Source organism: Hemitrygon akajei, chromosome 10, assembly GCF_048418815.1.
Source record: "Hemitrygon akajei chromosome 10, sHemAka1.3, whole genome shotgun sequence".
Lineage (NCBI taxonomy): Eukaryota > Metazoa > Chordata > Chondrichthyes > Myliobatiformes > Dasyatidae > Hemitrygon > Hemitrygon akajei.
Genome location: NC_133133.1, coordinates 155960897 through 155983454, shown reverse-complemented (window position 1 = coordinate 155983454; position 22558 = coordinate 155960897). Strand labels below are relative to the sequence as shown.

Below are 22558 nucleotides of genomic sequence, written 5' to 3'. Positions count from 1 at the left end.
ATATTGAGATCAGAACATCCCTATACATTGCGTGCCTTGAATTATACAATTGTGTATTTATGGATGAAACTAGTTTAGGCCCAGCCAGCAGGCATACACTCAAGTTCTGAGGCTGTATTGTAGAGTACAAAAAAAACACAGAAAAAAACTACACTAGACTACAGACCTACCCAGGACTGCATAAAGTGCACAAAACACTGCAGGCATTATAATAAATAAGAAACAATTCAATAGGGCAGTAAGGCGTCAGTCTGGGCTCTGGGTATTGAGGAGTCTGATAGCTTGGGGGAAGAAACTGTTACATAGTCTGGTCGTGAGAGCCCCGAATGTTACTATAAATTTGTTGGGTATTGTTAATCCAGCCAGGATATCATTTATCTGGGTCTTGTTGAGGTTGTGTCTTATTTGGCCAATCACCTAGCTGCTCACATCCACAAATTTAAGGTCATTTAAGTGACTACGGTACTTGATATTCAAGTGTCCCTTTATCACCAAAATCAACTGGTTGGTTGCTAGGGCCCACAATGCCTTCAGCTCTGCAGCTTCTCACATCAGATCTGATCCTCTTCCATTAATTATTTTAACTTCTCTTTCAGGGAACCTATCCATATCAGGATCCTTGCAGGTCTATCTCATTCACTTTGGATGTCCCAGTACCTGATCCAATTCTAAGTCATACATAAAATTGAGCTAATGTCAGTGGTGGTATTGTTAACAACTCTTCCCAGTGGTGTTCATTGTCTCTGGAGGATTATATGCACCAATCTTTGATTTACTGTAGCTTCCCTGTCATTAAACCACGTGAGAGACCCTAAGATTCAAGATCCATGGTTGTTTAAAGTCAATTCCATACACAAGTGTAAAGGAGAACAAAATAATTGCTACCATGGATCTGATGAAGCACAAAAAAAACTCACAATAAGATAAAGAACACAATAATACCAAGATACAATAAATATAAATACTTAACATTGCTTATACAGTCCTGTGCAAAAGTCCTAGGTACATGTAAAAGAATTCTGTAAAGCAAAGATGCTTTCCAAAATAATGAAATAAAAAGTTTCTAAATATCAAATTTATTTATAAAGAGCAGTAAACAGTAAAAAAGACCTAAATCAAATCAATATTTGGTGTGACCACCCTTTGCATTTACAACTGCATCAATTCTCTTTGGTACACTGTTGTGCAGTTTTATAAGAAAATCAGTTGGTGGGTTGTTCCAAACATCTTGGAGACTTGCCACAGTTCTTCTGCAAACAAACTTTGACTATCTTGCTTGCTTCTCTCTTTCTTAGTAATTCCAGACAGCCTCGATGATTTTGAGAGGCCATACCATCAGAACCACATAAAAAATCTAGGGTGCCTAAGACTTTTGTACAATACTGTATATTTACATAGATTGATTGTAGATACATAGAGTGACAGTAGGTACAGGAGTCCCCCTGGGTCTGCTTCTCTGTCTCTTTCTCCTATGGTCCACTTTCCTCTCCTATCAGATTCCTTCTTCTCCAGCCTTTCCTACCCATGTGGCTTCACCTGTCACTTCCATGCTAGCCTCCTTCCCCTCCTCCCACCCTTTCACTCTGGCATCTTCCCCTTTCCCCTTTCCTTCTCAGTCCTGAAGAATAGCCTTGGCCTGAAATGTTGATTAGTTATTCATTTCCATGGATGCTGCCTGACCTGCTGAGTTCCTCCAGCACTCTTTGTTGCATAGGAGTGTCTATACAAAGGGCAACTCTGACAGGAGTAAGTTATATTGAGAATTATGGATACAATTTTGTATTTTACATTCTCATAAAGTTGTACCACTCTTCCCAAAACAACGCTCAACTTTCAGTCTTATCATCTACTGGGGTCATTCTGGAGATCACTTACAATCACCGGCTCGTAAATTTGGGATGTGCTCTTGGGATAAGTGGAGCCAATACACAGATAATCTTGTATATCTTCCTTAACTAATTCCCTAACAGTCAAGATGGCAACCCCCTTCCCTGTTACATCTGATTTTAAGAACTGTATCTGTCTATTGCTACTGGGGGTAAGCTGGACCCGTGGTCATAGCTGTATCTCACTATCTTTTTGCCTGGTCACAGTTAGGGATTATAGAAAACACAGCAGAATATTCATACCTGATCCTGTCATCCCCCACGTCTTACTATTCATCTCAAAACCAAAGCAGTATTACTTGCAGTCCATTATCCAGTCTTGGTTGTAGAGCCATCTCTTTGCTCTGTGCCAATCAGTTCTGTTTCTTGAGTAGTGTAGGCAATATTGGTAGTTCTCCAAGCTTCCATGGTATTTATTTCCATAGATTTGTGAATCTATGACCAATGCTCCTCTGAGCATAAGTTGCAGAAACTTGTAAGATTAGTCTGCTCTGTCATGGGTCACCAGTCTTTGTAGTATCCAAGGTATCTTTAAGAAGCAGTGCCTCTTAATGGTGTCCATCATTAAGAAGCCCCACCACTCAGGACATGCCCTCTTCACACTGTTACTGTTTGGACAGAAGTACAGAAGCCTGAAGGCATGCACTCAGCGATTCAGGAACAGCTTCTCCCCCTCTGCCATCTAATTTCTGAATTGACATTGAACCCATGAACACTACCTCATTACTCTCTTTTTAAATTTCTGTTATTTTGCACTGCTTATTTTAACTTTTTTATAGAGATATATACACTTAATGTAACTTAGTCTTTTTCTCTGTATTTATTTATCATGTATTTTATTGTACTGTTGCTATAAAGTTAACAAATTTCACAACATAGGCTGATATGAAATCTGATTCTGTGCCCACTGTGGCTGTCCCTTCAGTCAGTTTCACTGCTTGTTTCATCATTCATATCCATATTGTTTCAAAATCAGCCTCTCTATGAATTAGGTATCAAAGCCTGACTATTTGAAAAATCATTTTTTACTGCATTAACCATTTAACGAGATGCTGTGCTTAAGTAACTACAAATGTCTGTAACCCACTCCTCAGTACAAGATGGTCCGTAGTTTGTTACATTCCCTGCAAGCAATTGCACTGCAGGAGTGTGATGGAATACTCGCCGCTTGTTTGGATGAATGCCGCTTCAACAACACTCACAACATAGAGGACATAATCTATCTACCCTATCTACAACCATTTAGTCACTCCACCACTGATCCCACAGTCCATACCACCTTCAGGATACACAGCAACTCTGGCACCCCATCTACTGCATGTTATCATTTGGCTTTCATTGTCAAGAATACTAACTTTTTCAATCAAAGGTAATTAATTACTGATTCTTAAACCAACTTAAACTTTTGAAGTCGGACTAATATCCATCGGCAACTTAATCCAAGAAATGTCCCACACTTATCAAAATATTGTTACATCATTCTTTTTTTTATATTTCTAAGCTAAAAACAACCTTTTCTTTTGGACTGGCGGTTTTTCTCAAAGCATCCAATTAACTTTCATGCCATACAAGTGACAAGCAATAATGATATCCAACAAGATATCCAACAAAGGCAGGATTGGATGATGCAGGTCCTGGGGTTCAGGTGTTTTAAAAGGAATAGGATGGGAGGTAGAAAGGGAGGGGGAGTGGCATTGCTGGTCAGGGATAGTATCACGGCTATAGAAAGGGAGGACGCTGCAGAAGGAGTGCCCATGGAGTCAGTCTGGGTGGAAGTCAGAAATAGGAAGGGATCAATCACTGTGCTGGGAGTAGCCTATAGGCCCCCAAATAGCCCTTGGGATACCGAGGAGCAGATAAGCAGGCAGATTTTAGAATGGAGCAGGAAATACAGGGTAGTAGTTATGGGTGATTTCAATTTCCCTCATATTGACTGGCACCTCCTGAGTGCAAGAGGGATAGATGGGGCTGAATTTGTCAGGTGTGTTCAAGAAGGATTCCTGATACAGTATGTGGACTGGCTGATGAGAGGAGAGGCTATACTGGATCTAGTTCTGGGTAATGAACCCCCTCTTGGTGGGGGAGCATTTTGGTGAGAGTGACCACAACTCCCTTCGCTTCAGCATAGCTATGGAAAGGGATAAAATCAGACGAAATGGTAAAGTGCTTAACTGGGGAAGGGCTAACTTTGAAGGGATGAGGCAGGAACTAGCGAGAGTAAATTGGAAACAGATGTTCAAAGGGGAAAGCACAGAAGTAAAGTGGGAGAAGTTTAGGGACCACCTGAGCTGGGTTCAGGTTAGGTTTGTCCCACTGAGGCAAGAAAAAAATGGTAGGAAAAGGGAACCATGGCTGACGAAACATGTGAGGCAACTCGTCAAGAGGAAAAAGGAAGCATATGTTAGATATAAGAAGCAAGAAGTAGGAGGGGCTTATGAGAAATATAAGGTAGCCAGGAAGGAGCTAAAGAAAGGACTTAGGAGAGCTCAAAGGGGGCATAAGAAGGCCTTGGGATGTAGGATTAAGGAGAACCCCAAGGCGTTCTATGCGTATGTGAAGAATAGGAGGATGACGAGAAGGAAGGTGGGACTGCTAAAAGATAAAGAGGGCAACATGTGCCTGGAGGCGGAGGAGGTTGGGGAGGTCCTAAATGAATACTTTGCTTCAGTATTCACAAGTGAAAAGGATCTTGATCAGGATGAGGTCGAAGTAGAGCAGGCCTGTGTGCTGGACAGTGTGGAGATTAAGGAAGAAGAAGTGCTGGATCTTCTTAAAAACATTAAGATTGATAAATCTCCAGGGCCGGATATGATACACCCCAGGTTGTTGTGGGAATTGAGAGAAGAGATTGCGAGAGCAATAGCCATGATCTTTGAATCCTCTTTGGCTGCAGGGGAAGTGCCGGAGGACTGGAGAATGGCAAATGTAGTTCCCTTGTTTAAAAAAGGTAATAGGGAGAAACCTGGGAACTATAGACCTGTGAGTCTTACGTCAGTGGTATGCAAACTACTGGAAAGGATTCTTAAGGATAGGATCTATGAGCATTTCGAGAAGTACAGTCTACTCATGAATAGTCAACATAGCTTTGTGAAGGGAAGATCTTGCCTCACGAACCTGATTGAGTTTTTTGAAGAGCTAACAAAAGAAATTGATGAGGGTAGGGCAGTGGATGTGGTCTACATGGACTTTAGCAAAGCATTTGACAAGGTCCCTCATGAGAGACTCATCCAGAAAGTCATGAGGCATGGGATCAGTGGAACCTTGGCTGTTTGGATTAAAAATTGGCTTATAAGTGACCTGGATGTAAAGGCAGAAGGATGGGTGAGTAAGTTTGCGGATGACACGAAGATTGGAGGAGTTGTGGACGGAGCTGTAGGTGGTCGAGGGTTACAAAAGGATATAGACAGGCTGCAGAGTTGGGCAGAAAAATGGCAGATGGCGTTCAATCCGGACAAGTGTGAGGTGATGCATTTTGGAAGGACAAACCAGAAGACTGAGTACAGGATTAATGGTCAGTTACTTAAGAGTGTGGATGAACAAAGGGATCTTGGGGTTCAAATCCATACATCCCTCAAGGTCACCGCACAGGTTGATAGGGTAGTTAAGAAGGCCTATGGGATGCTAGGCTTCATTAACAGGGAGATTGAGTTCAAGAGTAGAGAGGTCATGTTGCAACTCTACAAATCTCTGGTGAGACTGCACTTAGAATATTGTGTTCAATTCTGGTCACCTCATTATAGGAAGGATGTGGAAGCTATGGAGAGGATGCAGAGGAGATTTACCAAGATGTTGCCTGGATTGGAGAACAAGTCATATGAAGCAAGGTTAGCAGAGCTGGGACTTTTCTCTTTGGAGCGTAGAAGAATGAGAGGGGCCTTGATAGAGGTCTACAAGATTATGAGAGGCATAGATAGGGTGGATAGTCAGTACCTGTTTCCCAGAGCACCAATAGCAAACACCAGAGGGAATATGTACAAAATTAAGGGAGGGAAGTTTAGGGGAGACATCAGGGGTAAGTTTTTTTACACAGAGGGTTGTGAGTGTCTGGAATGACTTCCCAGGGATGGTGGTGGAGGCTAAAACATTAGGGGTATTTAAGAGCCTCTTGGACAGGCACATGGATGAAAGAAAAATGGAAGGTTATGGGGTAGTGTGAGTTCAGTACTTTTGTTTTTAAGGATTATATGGGTTGGCACAACATGGAGGGCTGAAGGGCCTGTACTGTGCTGTAGTGTTCTATGGTTTAAGAGGGAGTCTAGCTATTATGGTATGGACCTTCATGGCATCAGCCTCAGGGTTGACCATGGATGTTGCATTTTAGCTGAGCTGTCTAGATACACAAGCTTGGGCAATACAACATGAAGAGCAAGCTGTTGCCCATGTAGCAAGCTCCCTCTCCCCACACATCTGATGAACCCAAAGGAACGGCAGAGACTGATACCAAAGGCATTGCAGGAGTTGCCCATCAGGCTGAACTCAACGTTGGAGATGTTGCCTTAGAGGCTCCAGCTCCAGATTCTTCCCTTGGTGTTTACTCTTGAAGCCTTCCCCATGAGTGAGTATATCTGCAAGACAGCAGGGGTTTGATGTCAACTATTACACCTTGACAGTCAATGGCATTGACATCTCTGAATCAATAAGACATAGGAAAAGAATTAGGCCACTTGCCTCATTGAGTCTGCTCCACCATTCCATCATAATTTAACAAATTATATTTTCCCTTCAACCCCATTCTCCTGCCTTTTCCCCATAACCTTTGACACCATTAATCAAGAACCTATCACCCTCCACTTTAAATGTACCAAATGACTCAGCCTCCACCGCTGTCTGTGGCAATGAATTCCACAGATTTACCACTCTCAGGCTAAAGAAATTCCTTCCCATCTCTGTTCTTAAGGGAACTCCTTTTATTCTGAGTTTGTGCCTTCTGGTCTAGAACTCTCCCACTATTAGAAACATCATCTCAATGGACATTCTAGCCCTTTCAACATTTGTAGGTTTCAATGGGACCACCCCCCCCCCCCAATCTTCTAATCGCCAGTGAGTACAGGCCCAGAGCCATCAACTGCTCCTCAAATGCTAACCCTTTCATTCCTGAGATCATTCTTGTAAACCTCCCCTGGAACTTCTCCAATGCCAGCACATCTTTTCTTAGACAGGGGGCTCCAAATTCAAGTCAAGTCAAGTCAACTTTTATTGTCATTTCGACCATAACTGCTGGTACAGTGCATAGTAAAAATGAGACAACGTTTTTCAGGACCATGGTGTTACATGACACAGTACAAAAACTAGACTGAACTAATAGACTAATAAAAAAAAAACAGAGAAAGCTACACTGGACTGCATAAAGTGCACAAAAACAGTGCAGGCATTACAATAAATAATAAACAGGACAGTAGAGCAAGGTGTCAGTCCAGGCTTCGGGTATTGAGGAGTCTGATAGCTTGGGGGAAGAAACTGTTATATAGTCTCACACAATACTCACAATTGCTCACAATACTCCAAATGCAACCTGACCATTTCATTAGAATGCCTCAGCATTAAATCCTTCCTCTTACAGTACATTCTAGTCCTCTCAACATGAAAGTTAACTTTGTATTTGCCTTCTTTACAACCAACTCAACCTGGAAGATAACCTTTAGGGAATTCTGCACTGGAAACTCCCAAGTCTCTTTGCACCTCTGATTTCTGAATTTGTTTCCCATTTAGAACATAGTCTACACCTTTATTCCTTCTACCAAAGTGCATGACCATACACTTCCCTACGCTGCATTCCATCTGCCACTTCTTTGCCGATTCTCTTAATCTGTCCCAATTCTTCTGCAGTCCCCTGCTTCCTCAACTCAACTTGCTTCTCCAGCTATCTTTGTATTAACTGCAAACCTGGCTACAAAACTCTGCCATAGATGGATAAGGGAGGTAAAAGCATAGGAATATCCTTGCAATTTTGGAAATAGCTCACCAAGCCGTACATCAACCTGAGTTGGAAAGATATCACCATTCCTTCACCATTACTGGGTCAAAATCCTGAAACTTCCTCCCTAAGGACACGGTGGTATATACCTGCACCTCAAGTAGTACAGCAGTTCAAGAAAGCCGCTCGCCACCACTTTCTTAAGGGCAGTAATGACAGGCAGTTAATTGCTGGTTCAACCTGCAAAGCCCATATCCCTTGAATAAATTAATAAAAAGACCTCAAGAGACTGCAAGGTAAGAGGAAATTCTTAAGGTTTACCCTGGATGAGTGTAGTGGAACTTAAGGTATCCATGTAATCAAAATTTTGACAAAGGAGGCCCTCATAATGTGATAGAATGTACACTAGGTATGAGGTCTTTATATTCACCTTTTAGTTTGCAATCTTTTGATTTTGCAGGTATCCATGTTGGAAATATATAATGAGGCAGTACAAGATCTTTTGTCAAATCAGCCACGTGCTCAATTGGAAGTAATGACCCAGGGAAGAACTGTTGCTATCCCAGGATTAACAGAGATTGAAGTGAAAACTGAAAGTGACATCAAAAATGTAATGCAGCTTGGAAGCAAAAACAGAACAGTTGCATCCACAAAGATGAACTCTGAGAGGTACTGCCCATCTAAAATAAACGAGTTGACTATAATATCTGATACCAAAATGACAGAATATCTAAGGCCCAGGCATGAGTAATGTGATTGTTGGTAGTGATGGGAGTAGGGTAAAGTTACTGTCCAAACTTACTTTGTCACAGTCCTTCTGCAGAATTTGGCTGTCTCACTTCCTTCTGTCTTTCCAGATAATTCCAGACAGCTTCGATGATGTTGAAATCAGTGCACTGTGGAGACCATACTTCCTGAAACCATATAAAAAACCTAGGTTGCCTTAGACTTTTGCAGAGTAATGTGTATGTACAGAGATTGATTATGGATACATAAAGTGGCACTAGGTTAAGGAGTCCAATCACAAACGAGAGAAAATCTGCAGATGCTGGAAATCCAAGCAACACACACAAAATGCTGGAGGAGCTCAGCACGCCAGGCAGCATCTATGGAAAAGAGTATTGTCAATATTTCAGACTGAAACCCTTTGGCAGGACTGGAGAAAAAGAGCCGAGGAGTAGATTTAAATGTGGTGGTGGTGAAGTGGTGGGGGGGGAGAAACATGAGGTGATAGGTGAAACCTCAAAAGGGAGGGATGAGGTACAGAGCTTGGAAGTTGATAAGTGAAAGTGACAGAAGGACATGAAAGAAAGAAAAGGGGGAAGGAGCACCAGAGGGACTCAGTGGCAAGGAGATAAGGTGAGAGAAGGAAAAGGCAATGGGAAATGGTGAAGGAATGGTAGGGCATTATCAGAAGTTTGAGAAATCGATGTTCATGCCATGAGGTTGGAGGCTACCCAAATGAAATACAAGAAGTTGTTCCTCAAACCTAAGTGTGGCCTTATCACAACAGTGTAGGAGGCCATGGATAGACATATCAGAATGGGAATGGGAAGTGGAATTAAAATGGGTGGCCAGTCTCCCAGTCTACGTCAGGTCTCACCAATAGGAGAGTCTATAGGAGTGTCAATACCTAAGGTGACTCTGACAGGAATAAGTTTTATTGAGAATTATGGATACAATTTTGGGAGTTGCAAGTTTGCTATGTCTTATAACAAACAACAATTAACTCAGAGTGGATCAAAAGTTGGTATGTATTTTGCTATAGATTCCAGCATCTGTAGTCACTTGAGTCTCTAGTCTGGTATCTTAAAGTGATAGAATAGAGGGTTAGTATGTACCAATGCCGTGTACTTAAAGAGGTGCCATAATAAGAAGGCTTTTATTTCTCACTTTCTTCCGTTTACCCAAATGCATCAGGACTTGTCATAGCAGGATTAGTTATAAGATCACCACAGAAAACCAAGATCAGGTTTACTATCACCAGCATATGTAATGAAATTTGTTGTTTTTGCTGCTGCAATACATAATAGAGAAAAAAGTGAATTACAGTAAATATATGTATAACAATTAAATAAGTAGTGCAAAAATAAAAACTTCAGAAATGAAATCAGATGGCAGAGGGGAAGAAGCTGTTCCTGAATCATTGAGTGTGTGCCTTCAGGCTCCTGTACCTCCTCCCTGATGGTAGCAAAGAGAACAAGGCATGACCTGAGTGATGGGGGTCTGTAATGATTGACGCTGCCTTTTTGAGGCATTGGTCTTTGAAGATGTCCTGGGTAATGCAGAGCTAAGTGCAAATGATGGAGCTGACTAAGTTTACAACTCACTGCAGCTTATGACAATCCTGCGCAGTATCCCCCCCCCCCACCCCCAAATACCAGATCGTATAATACCAGTTATAAAGCTCTGCATGGTACATCTGTAGAAATTTGCAAGTGCCTTTGGTAACATACCAAATTTCCTCACAACATACAAGATCTACATTTTAGAAAACTCGAAAACTTGTGTATTTTTCTTTGGTCTCCAGCTCACGCTCTCACCTGATTCTCATGCTCTGGGTGAATGGAGTGGATAGCTATTCTGGGGCTAAATACCACGGCACACTCACACTATGTGACCTGGCAGGGTCAGAACAAATCTCCCAGACAGAAGCAGCTGGTCAGAGGCTTGTAGAGGCAGCTGCTATTAACAAATCCCTGGCTGCACTTGGACAGGTAAGCTCCTTTACTATTTCTTAGAATGTTATAACATTGCTTGGCAACAACTTTCTAAAATGCTGCTCACCTGATTGGATGCCTTGGATTTACTCTTTTGATCAAATGTTCATAAAATTAAAAAATGGAGTGGAGTTTTTAGATTCTAATTTAGAATTCTTTATAAAGGCAATGTAAGTTACAGTACTTTTCAGTAGTTCAAGTTTAACTGTCATTCAAACATACAGATGTACACAGCTAAACGAAACAGTGTTTCTCTGGGGCCGAAGTGCAAAACATAGTACATACTGTCACACGTAGCACACAGCATATATAGACACGATAGCACATACAGTCAAAAAATAATATCAGTTTAAGTCACTGAATGGGATGGCTTGAAGATTGTTGGTGCATGGGATGTTGTCCTGGAGCCATGTTTCCGCATGAACAAGCACAGCACAGTTCCTCATCTCGCACTGAGTCAGCCGCAGGTGAAGGCAAACCAGCTGGTCTCATGATGGGCCAGCCACAGCTGAAAGCAACCTTGCTTTTCTTCTAGAGAGCAAACACTGGAGAGCAGCACTGGCGGGAAAGCTGCCTTGTAGGGGCCAATCCCCAACCCAGAATGGATTCCAGTGAGCCTGCCACACATTTGTTCTCTCTCACATTGCCCCCTGCATCTCCTCCCCTGGGTGATTTTAACAGGTAACAGTGCAGCATGGGGGCCTGGACCATACAAAACTGAGGCCACAAAGCTCCCTTGCTGTCAGTCTCTCCAATGAATCAATGAAATAGACTGGCAGTACTTGGTGTAACCGAAGCCCATCAGGGTCTTGCAATCACAAGAAAAGTTATGTCCATTCTCTATGTTTCTATTAGTAGGAGAGTTTAAGGTCTGAGAGCACAGTTTCTGAATAAAGGAACGCCTTTTGAGAACTGAGACGGGGAGGAATTTGTTCATTCAGAGGGCGTAGTATCTGTGGAATTTGTTGCCATGGAGGTGACAGAATATGCTTTAAAGCCCAAGTTCTGAGAGAGTGTGAGATGGTGAAGCCGATCAACTGTTCACTGATTTTTAATAGGAACTGTGCAGAAATAAAGGGGAAAAACGATAAATGCCAGGCCAACAGCCTGTTAATGAGAATTTCCAATCTAAAGCTAACACCGGTATAGCGGCTCGGCAGTAGTAGTTAAACACTAAACAAATACCGCTTATGAACAGTATCACTCTGAACAGTACCTGTAGTCTTATTTCCCAGAACAGTAAACAGGGCGCGTTAACATCACTCTGCTTTTGGTCAAGTCTCGACCACAGTGAAAGGAAGGCAGTTAAATGCCACAACAATGAAACACTAATTGGCTGGAACGTGCATACCCACCAGTGTGATTGCTGAACCAGGTCTGCCTCCCGCCTGTGGCAGAGTCTGTGGTGTGACAGGGACCACTCCCCCCCCACCCAGGCACCAAAGACCTGTACTTGCCGGAAGTCTCGGATGAGAGACTTGCCTCAGATTTCATGGGCCGGAACCCAAGAATATCCCTCAGGGTCATGCCCCTCCCAATCCGCGAAATACTGGATCCTGCCCCGCACACAGCGAGATGACAGGAGACGCCGCATAGAGGGGAGCTTAGGGCGAGCAATGGAGTGGGCAGCTTTGGTGAATCGGTCCACAACCACTTGAATGGTAGTGTTTCCATCAGACAAGGGCAGAGCAGTGGTGAAATCACCATGAGGTAGGACCAGGGGCATTGAGGCGCAGAGAGAGGAGAGAGCAGACCTGTAGGGCACTAATGTATCATCTTGTTCTGGGCACATGTGTCAGAGGCAAAGTCGTGAACGTGCTCGACCCCCAAAATCAACTCGAAAAATTCCAGGGTGTGTTACATTCTTGGATGTCCAACCAGATGGGAGGAGTGACCCCATTCCAACACTGAGGCGCAGAATAGCAGGGACAAACAGCCAGATGAGCTGCCTCTCACCTGAGCCTGGTGAGTGATCCTCACCTCTGCCTCCATTCCCCAAATCAGCAGAGCAGCAATGCGCGAGTGAGGAAAGACTGGCGTCGAACTGCCGGGAGAGAGCAGCGGCCTTGGTACAGTATTGCTGCCCGGACGGTAGGTGCCGGTGAGGAAGAGCCTCTTGGCATCGCAAACGTAGGAGAGGTTCTTGTGATCTGTTCATACCAAAAGGGGGGTGCTCTACCCTCTCCGGCCAGTGTTGCCATGTTTCCTGGGCCTCCACGACAACCAGAGGTCCTCGGCTCCCGACATTGTAATTACACTCGGCAGGAGTCAAGTGACGGGAAGTAAAAGCGCTGGCGTGCGGCTGATTCTCCCCAGGAGAGCGCCGGGAGAGTACAGCTCCAATGCCGATGTCTGATGCTTCCACCTCGACAGGAAATGGGTCTGGCTGAAGCAGGGCCGGGGCAGTGGTGAAGCATTGCTTTAGTTCCGAGAGTGCTTCACTTATCCAAAGGAATCCTGCAGAGATCATCTTGGGGGCCGCGATGGAACTGAAGTGGCGATACAGTAAAAGATTGCAACGCATGAAACACCGTACCTGTTTGACCATAGATGGTTAAGGTTACCAACGGCGACTGAGAGTAAAAAGGCATCATCTACAACCTTCATTCTTCACTCACAGTGAGTCAAAGAACAAATCACACAGCAAGTCATGAATCACTTGTCATTTAAGGGCTTTTGCTGAGATGTCAATTTCATTGCAGGTAGGAGCACTGGTAAAGACCTGCAGCATCTGTAACCAGCTACTTCCACTCTACTTGCTTCCCCCCCACCCCCCCACCATCATAATTTACCCGTTTTTTAGATCCATGATCTCCGCAGCGGTGGCAGCCATGTCAAGTTGGTTTGAAGTAAAATACCCTGCTTTCCTCTGCAAATATGATGGTACTGAGCACATAGTAAACAGATAACTTTTGGCAGTACGGATGTAATTGGCAGTGAATCACTGTAACAATGTCCTAAAGCAGGAAATCTTCCAATTTTGCGTATGTTTTGGTGACACTTAACTTGTAGTAGGAGGCATTTCCTATACAAAAATAGGTAAAAATCCAATTACTAGACCATGTTCCCCTGAATGCAAAATTAGATGTAGTCTGCAAAAGTATCACCTTGACAACTCACAGTTTTATCGTGTTGCTTTCTATCACCTACATTGATATGGAACCTGGTCAAATGCACAACAGAATATTTTGGTAATGAAATGTGATGCTGCAAAAGAACATTGTAGTGTCAACATATTGATCCTATTTGAATGTTTTAGTTTAATTTTTTATACTGATTGGCCTTATCTCAAATAATTATGAGGCAGCCTACAGGGAAGAAGTCATCACCCTACACAGTGGTGTCAAGAAAACAACCTCTTTCCTCAATGTCGCAACAACAAAGGAGCTGGTTGTGGACTATGGGAGGAATGGAGACAGGCTAACCCCTATCGACATCAATGGATCTGGGGTTGACAGGGTGAACAGCTTTAAGTTCCTTGGCATAAACATCCCCGAGGATCTCACATGGTCTGTACATATCGGCTGTGTGGTGAAAAAAGGCACAACAGTGCCTCTTTCACCTCAGACAGTTGAAAAAGTTTGGTGTGGGGCCCCCAAATCCCAAGAACATTCTACAGGGGCACAATTGAGAGCATCCTGACTGGCTGCATCACTGCCTGATTTGGGAACTGCCATTCAATTGCAGGACTCTGCAGAGAGTGGCGTGGACAGCCCAGGCATCTGTAGATGTGAACTTCCCACTATTCAGGACATTTACAAAGACAGGTGTGTAAAAAGGGCCTGAAGGATCATTGGGGATCCTGGTCACCCCAAACACAATCTGTTCCAGCTGCTATCATCCGGGAAATAGTACCACAGCCTGAAAGCCAGAACCAACAGGCTCCGGGACAGCTTCTTCCACCAGGCCATCAGACTGATTAACTCATGCTGACACAACTATGTTATATTGACTATCCTGTTGTATATACTATTTATTATAAATTACTATATAGTGCTTATTTGGATGGAGAGATGACATAAAGATTTTTACTCCTCATGTACATGAAGGATGTAAGTAATAAAGTCAGTTCAATTTTCCTCTCATCTTTGTAGGTTCTTGTGGCCTTGAAGAATAATGCACTTCATATACCATTCAAAAACTCCAAACTTACACGTTTACTTCAGCCAGCTTTCAGTAGGGATGCCAAGGTAATAGGTTCATTATCTTTAATTTTATTGAATAATGTATATTAACATTCTTCTGTTCCTTTTACTTATGTTAAAAACCCTGGAAAATTAAGGAATTGATAATTTAATCGGGCTGCCCTCATGAAAATGATTCTGGGATTGAAAAGTTTGTCATGTGAGGACAGTTTGATGGTTCTGGGCCTCTATGCACTGGAATTCAGAAGAATGAGGGGTGACCCCCCATTGAAACCAATTGAATGTTGAAAGGCCTCGATAGAATGGACGATGAGAGGATGTTTCCTATAGTGGGGAAGTCCAAGACCAGAGGGCACAGCCTCAAAATAGAGGGGTGTTCTTTTAGAATGGAGATAAGGAGGACATTCTTCAGCCAGAGAGTAGTGAAACTGTAAAATTCTTTGTCATAGATGGCTGTGGATGTCAATTCATTGGGTATAATTAAGACAGAGATTGAAAGATTCTTGATTGGTCAGGGCATGAAGGAATATAGGGAGAAGGCAGGAGATTGGGGCTGAGAGGGAAAATGAATCGGCCATGATGAAACGGCAGAGCAGACTTGATGGGCCAAATGGCTTAATTCTGCTCCTATATCTTATGTGCTTTCACTATGTTTCTACTAAAAGTTTGGTGTAAAATAGTGAATTTAAGACTTATAGCTAAAGATGGCTGCCTGGGCAGTCAAGGAAGATGCACTCTGATTGGTCTGATAATAAATTAACTATGGGCCTTGATCAGTTAGTTTGAAAATAACTAGAAATGAAATGTCAACATTAATAATTTCAACAGCAATTAAAAGACAATCAGGGAACACTTCCATTGTGTAAATTCACTTTTAACTCAGAATGTTTTGGAATTTATAGGTAGTTCATATAATATATGTCTACAGAAAGCATACAGTGCTTATAAAAAATATTCAGTCCCCTTGGAGTTTTCATGTTTTATTGTTTTACAACATTGATTCACAATGGATTTAATTTGACTTTTTGGAATCTGATCGACAGAAAAAGATTTTTTTTATGTCAAGGTGAAAACAGTCTCCCCCCCCCCCCCACCCTTTAAAATGACACTTAAAATCATCACTGGTGTAGCCAATTGGTTTTAGAAATCACATAATTAGTTAAATGGAGATCTGTTTTTGGAGACCTATGTGCAGTGAAGGTGTTTCAACTGATTGAAGTAAAAATACACCTGTACCTGGAAGGTCCAAATGTTGGTGGATCAGTATCCTGGCAAAAACCACACCATGAAGACAATTTTCCAAGCAACTCCATGAAAAGGTTATTAAAAAGCACAAGTCAGGAGATGGATACAAGAAAATTTCCAAGTCATTGAATATCCCTTGGAGTATGGTTAAGACCATAAAGCATAGGAGCATAATTGGACCATTTGGCCCATTGAGTCTGCTCTGCCATTCAACCATGGCTCATTCTTTTTACCCCTCCTTACCCCACTCCTTCGCCTTCTCCCCATAACCTTTGATGCTGTGTCCAATCAAGAACCTATCAAGCTCTGCCTCAAATAGACTCAATGACTTGGCCTCCACAGCTGCCTGTGGTAACAAATTCCACAAATTCACCACCATCTAGCTAATGAAATTTCTCTGCATCTTTGTTTTAAGTGGACACCCTGCTATCCTGAGGCTGTGCCCTCTTGTCCTAGACTCCCCCATTATGGGAAACATCCTTTCCACATCTACTAAGACTAGGCCTTTCAACACTCAAAAGGTTTCAATAAGATCCCCTCCGTGTGCTTCTAAATTCCAGCGAGTACAGGCCCAGAGTTAAAAAACGTTCCTTATATGATCCTTTCATTCTCAGAATCATCCTTGTGAACCTCCTCTGAACTCTCTTCAACGCCAGCACATCTTTTCTTAAATGTGGAGCCCAACCCTGTTCACAATACTCAAGGTGAGGCTTGCTAGTGGATTATAAAAACCTCAGTATCACATCCCTGCTCTTGTATTCTGGACTTCTTGAAATAAATACTAACTTTGCTTTTGCCTTCCTCACCACTGACTCAACCTGTTAATTAACCTTTACGATATTCTGCCAAGGACTCCCAAAATCCCTTTGCATCTCAGATTTCTGGATTTTCTCCCCGTTTAGAAAATAGTCTGCACTTTCACTTATTCACCAAAGTGCATGACCATGCTTTTTTCAACATTATTATTTGTTTGCCATTTTCTTGCCCATTCTCCTAATCTGCCTAAGTCCTTCTGTAGCCTACCTGTTTCCTCAACACTACCTGCCTCCCTACCAGTCTTTGTATCATCTGTAAACTTGGCAAGAAAGCCATCTATTCCATCATCTATATCATTGATATACAGCATAAAAAGATGTGGTCCTAACGCTGACCCCTGTGGAACACCATTAGTCACTGGCAGCCAATCAGAAAAGGATCCTTTTATTCTCACTCATGACCTCCTATCAATCAGCCAATGCTCTAACCATGCCAGTAGCTTTTCTGTAATACACTGGGGTCAGGATAACTGGTCTATAATTTCCTTTCTGCTGCCTTCCTCCTTTCTTAAAGAGTGGAGTAACATTTCCAGCTTTCCGGCCCTCTAGCATGATGCTTGAGTCCTCTGATTTTTGAAAGATCATTACAAGTGCCTCCATAATCTCAATTGCAACCTCTTTCAGAACCCTAGGGTGCAGTTCATCTGGTCCGGGTGATTTAAGTAACCTTACATCTTTCAGCTTTTTGAGCACCTTCTCCCTTGTAATCGTAACTGTACTCACTTCTCTTCCCTCTCACCCTTCAACGTCTGGCACACTGCTAGTGTCTTCCACAGTGAATACTAATGCAAAATACTCATTTAGTTCTGCTATTGAAGTCAATCATCAAGAAATGGAAAGAATATGGCACAGCTGTAAATCTGCCTAGAGCAGGCTGTCCTCAAAAACTGAGTGAACATGCAAGAAGGGGATGAGTGAGGGAGGCCTATGACAGCTCTGGAGCAGTTACAAGCTTCAGTGGCTGAGATGGGAGAGACTGTGTATACAACTGTTGCCCAGGTACTTCATCAAGTCGGAGCTTTATGGAGAGTGGCAAAGTGAAAGACGCTGCTGGAGGAAAAAACTCTTATGAGATCTTGGCTAGAGTTTGCCAGAAGGCATGTGGGAGATTTTGAAGTCAGCTGGAAGAAGGTTCTATGGTCTGATGAAACCAAAATTGAGCTTTTTGTCCACCAGACCAGGTGCTATGTCTGGCACAAGCCGAACACCACACATATCATCAAAAACACACTATCCCTACCGTGAAGCACGGTGGTGGCTGCATCATGCAGGGGGGATGCTTCACTGCAGCAGGCCCTGGAAGGCTTGTGAAGGTAGAGAGTAAAATGAATGCAGCAAAATACAGGGAGATCCTAGAGGAGAACCTGATGCAGTCTGCAAGAGAACCGCGACTTGGGATAAGATTTGTTTTTCAGCAAGACAATGACCCCAAAGCTGCACCGGAATGGCTTAAAAACAAGGAAGTTAATGTCCTGGAGTGGCCCAAGTCAGAGTCCAGACCTCAATACAATTGAGAATTTGTGGCTGGACTTGAAAAGAGCTGTTCACTCACAATCCCCATGCAATCTGACAGAGCTTGAGCAGTTTTATAAAGAGGAATGGAGAAAAATTGCAGTGTCTAGATGTGCAAAGCTGCTAGAGACCTAACCACACAGACTCAAGGCTGTAATTGCTGTCAAAGGTGCATCTACTAAATACTGACTTGAAGGGTAGTCAATTGTAGTCAATACTTATGTAATCAATTGTATTGTGCTTTAAATTTTCACCTTGATGTGAAAAAGTCTTTCTCTGTTGATCGTGTCAGAAAAAAGCCAAATTAAATCTATTCTCGTTCAATGTTGCAAAACAATAAAACATGAAAACTTCTGGGGGAGGTGGGTGAATACTTTTTATAGGCATTGTATGGTTTGACCGATCAAGAGCAAAAATATTGAGCTACAACATATTGATAACTAGCTGACATGTTGACAGAGAACTGATCGTGAGTTGTATTGTGTGTCTATTTCTGGACTACTCTGTCAGCTCTGCGGCATGGAAGATGAGGCCTGGTGCAAGCCACAGAGTCTGGGAACAAATCCTTCAAGTCATCATAACCATGCTCACTACTGTCTAAACTTAGTATCCACTTTTCTAGTACTTGACTTGTACTCTTTTCTGTCATTGACATATCTGTGGTCATCTCAGAACTTATTAAATATTGCCAAAGTACCTGCTTCACCACCCACTCAGCCAGTACCTTCCAGATTTCAAACAACCTCTGGATTTACCATAAAAATCGTCCTCCAATGCTCTCCCAATCTCCTACCACTAAACCTTTGCCCGCTGGACACCTCTGTTAAGTGAAAAGTTTCTCATCATGTATTTTTCTCATAATTTTGTATACCACAGTCAAGTTCCTCCTCAGTTTTTTCTGTTTCAAAGGAAGCAAACCCAGCCCAACTAGTCTCGCCTCATAGATGAATTGCTTCAACTCAAGGACTATCTGGATGAATCTCCTCTGCATTCTCTCCAATACAGTCAACTTCTTCCTGTGGTGCAGAACTGCACATGATACTCAAGGATGACTTAATTTAAATGTTATATGCTTACATAATAACATCTTTGCTTTGATACTTTAGGCCCTCGAGTGATATCTTTTGTCTGCCTTCTTAATCCCCTATCTGCTATCTTCAGGGATCCTTGAAGATGGTCCCTCTGTTTCCCAGTAGTTCCCGAGATCCTTTCATCGTGTATATCCTAACCCCATCCCAAAATCCAAAATTTCCCATTTATTGGATTAAATTCCATTTGTATTGTTCTGCCGATCTTACCAACGCATCAATAACATTCTGTAGCTAAAGATGTGCATTTATGTTTGTAGTATCAGTTTTATATCTCCTTGAATAAATCTATATTTTTCATTTATTTAATTTATTAATCATCAGAGGCAAATGGAAATAGTGGAATTAACTTCAGATGGCACTTATGAATAGAAATATTGAAAAAAATGAGAATGAATGCAATGCTAGGATATAGATTGATTGAATGGGCTAAACCTTGGTAACTGGCATTTAATTTAGGAAAGTGTAAGGTCCTACACTTCAGAAGGAGGAATCAAAGGATGGACTACTCTCTGAGTATGCAAATGAATAAAGTTGCATTCTCATGCACAAGAAAATAAAAGTTACCCTACCTCTGTTTCTGTAAGTGAAAGAGTCTTGAACAAGGGGACATAGTGACAAGATAAGGGGGTCACTCATTTGAAAATCAGAAGGGAACTTCCTTTTGCAGAGTGCAGTGAATTCCTGGAATTACCTACTTTACGGGTCTGATGAGGCCAGAGCACCAGAGCTCCTTAATACATTTTTGAAAGAGCATGTAATTCAGAGCTATATGGACCTGGCCTGTGGCAGATCAGCCATGATAATATTGAATGATGGGACAGGCTTAAGGAACACAGTGACCTAATCATTTTGCTTTTCTCTTCTTTATAATTAAGGCACTTAAGGCAGAGATAGATAGGTTCTTGATTAGCCAGGGCATCAAAGGGTATGGGAAGAAAGCAGGGGAGTGGGGATGACTGGAAGAATTGGATCAGCCCATGATTGAATGGCAGAGCAGACTCAATGGGCCAAATGGCCTCCTTCTGCTCCTATATCTTATGGTCTTGTTATTCTGTTGTATCTCCTTAAACTCTGCATCATTTGATATACTCAGAACAGTTCATTTATAAACCAATCAAGGCCGCAATGATTTTTCTTCCAGCTGTGGGAGACCATCACGACAGTCCCTGCCTCTTTTTCCTTGTGTCTCGGTGATATATAAAGTGTTCCCACACATCTTATTGTTCCTCTGCTTTCCTTATTTTCAGATGTAGAAAGAGAATTAGTGTTACGCATTGCCTGATATTGAGCAAGAATGTCTTCAAGCTGAGCATTGAGGTCAAAACTGTACTTTGGTTGACTAAAAGTTCTATAATCTTTTCATAAGATGCATTGTATTTCCAGCCAGTTAAATAACTTTCACTAAGTAAGAACATACTTCAGGTTCAGAGTCTTTTTTCCCCAGGGTGGAAATGTCTAATACCAGAGAGCATAGCTTTAAGGCAAGTGGGTAAAGTTTAAAGAAAATATGTGAGTCAAGCTTTAAACAGAAACTGGTAGGAGCCTGGAAGACACAGCTGGGGGTAAGGGTTTGATAGAAACGGATATGAAAACCACATTTAAGAGGATTTTTGAGAGGTAAATGAACAAGCAGGGAAGGGAACAATATTGTGCAGGCACGTGGAATTAATTTAATTTAGCATTATTTAGCTTAGAAATTGTGTGCTGAAGTGCCAAATCAATGTGCCTTAAACTGATAATTAGAAACTACAGTGAACTTGTACAATGTTAACCCAAATTGACCTAGTACTTGACAGATTGTGTTTTGAGTCCCATACTCCATTCATCATCATTACTTAATTCCAATACATGTCTGTATTTTTAGCACATTGCCTGCATTGTTAAACCTATAGTTTTTCTTAGACTCAAATTTTCCAGTGTTTTACTTGCTGTTTTTTCCAAAGTGCATTCTCGACAAACCACTTATCTGAAACTGCACGGTTGCCACGAGGTTTTGTTCTTCTATCACCCATGAACTCATTGATTGCATCTCTCACTGGATAAAATTCAAATTCAAGGCATTTAAACTCTTTTCTCTTGTTTTCTAGTTTGTATTCTGTCCCTTAATCTTAAAATTGCAGTAAATCCAGTGCTCCTTCCATTGCTTTAGCTGTGGCACAACTCTCAACAATCTCAAGTTTTCTAAAATCTTTTGTTCAATTGCACCTTCCCTCCTTCACTAATTGTATTCCCAACTTTATAAGCCTACTTACAGCTTTTTGGTTATCCCCCGACTTCCACTTGGTATCTTATGTGAAAATCATTCTTCTGTTTTCTGTGCTATCAATATACAAGATTCTAGCTACCACAGATCCGCCCCTGGCCAGATTTCAGTTCTTGGACATAAGGGATTATAAAGATCGTAGTTCATTTATAGTGTCAAGCCAGAAAAGTTGTAGTAAAAAGTCAAACTGTGATAATTAGACTCTAGGTGTTTGGAATCAAACACAATATTCCTCAACACAGACAAAATGCTGGAGGAACTCAGCAGGCCAGGCAGCACCTATGGAAAAGAGTGAAGTCCTGCTGAAGGGTCTCGGCCTGAAGCATCAACTTTACTCTTTTACATAGATGCTTCTTGGCCTGCTGAGTTCCTCCAGCATTTTGTGTGTGGTGCTTGGATTTCCAGCATCTGCGGATTTTCTCGTTTGTGACAATGTTTGTCAGGTATATTTATACTCTTTACTGCTCTTTCATTTAAGATTGTGATTGATAATTTTTATTTTTACACTTCAGGTCTGCATTTTTATCAATGTTAATTCAAACATTGAGAATTTGGGAGAAACTTTGAGAACACTTCAGTTTGGGTCCTCAGTTCAGCAAGTGAGTCTTGGAAAAATCATACAGAACTGCCAAGCCCAGCAGCTGAAATAAATTGCAGAGCTCTTAATGGAAACCTGGATGGATTAAGTGCATCAAAATAACTTATAAATTGCTTGTAATTCATAAATAGCATAGGTAGAATAATAAAGAAATTTGCAGTACTACCTGTTTTTTGTTGACACTTGTAGGCCATTATGTGTTGAATCATAACGGGTTATAAATAGAATTTTCTTCAAGGACGGTGATGATTGATTTCAAAACAAACAATACTGACAAAATCCATGACCTTAATTTATTTATAAAAATATCCAGAAACAACTACCACAATATCAGAAGAACTGATGAATTTCACCAAATGGCCTCTGTAC

General features: G+C 41.9%; 1 protein-coding gene across 1 annotated transcript in view; it reads left to right on the top strand.

Annotated features, from left to right (window-relative positions):
* The window catches only part of LOC140734125 (kinesin-like protein klp-3), a 48119-nt gene extending 25842 nt beyond the window's left edge, over nucleotides 1-22277 (top strand). The window contains exons 9-12 of the mRNA XM_073057704.1: nucleotides 8261-8469; nucleotides 10331-10517; nucleotides 14615-14710; nucleotides 22104-22277. Of these exons, the coding sequence (XP_072913805.1) occupies nucleotides 8261-8469; nucleotides 10331-10517; nucleotides 14615-14710; nucleotides 22104-22241 (630 nt within the window). The 3' untranslated portion in view covers nucleotides 22242-22277. The remainder of the gene's footprint in view (nucleotides 1-8260; nucleotides 8470-10330; nucleotides 10518-14614; nucleotides 14711-22103) is intronic.
* The last annotated feature ends 281 nt before the right edge of the window (nucleotides 22278-22558 follow it).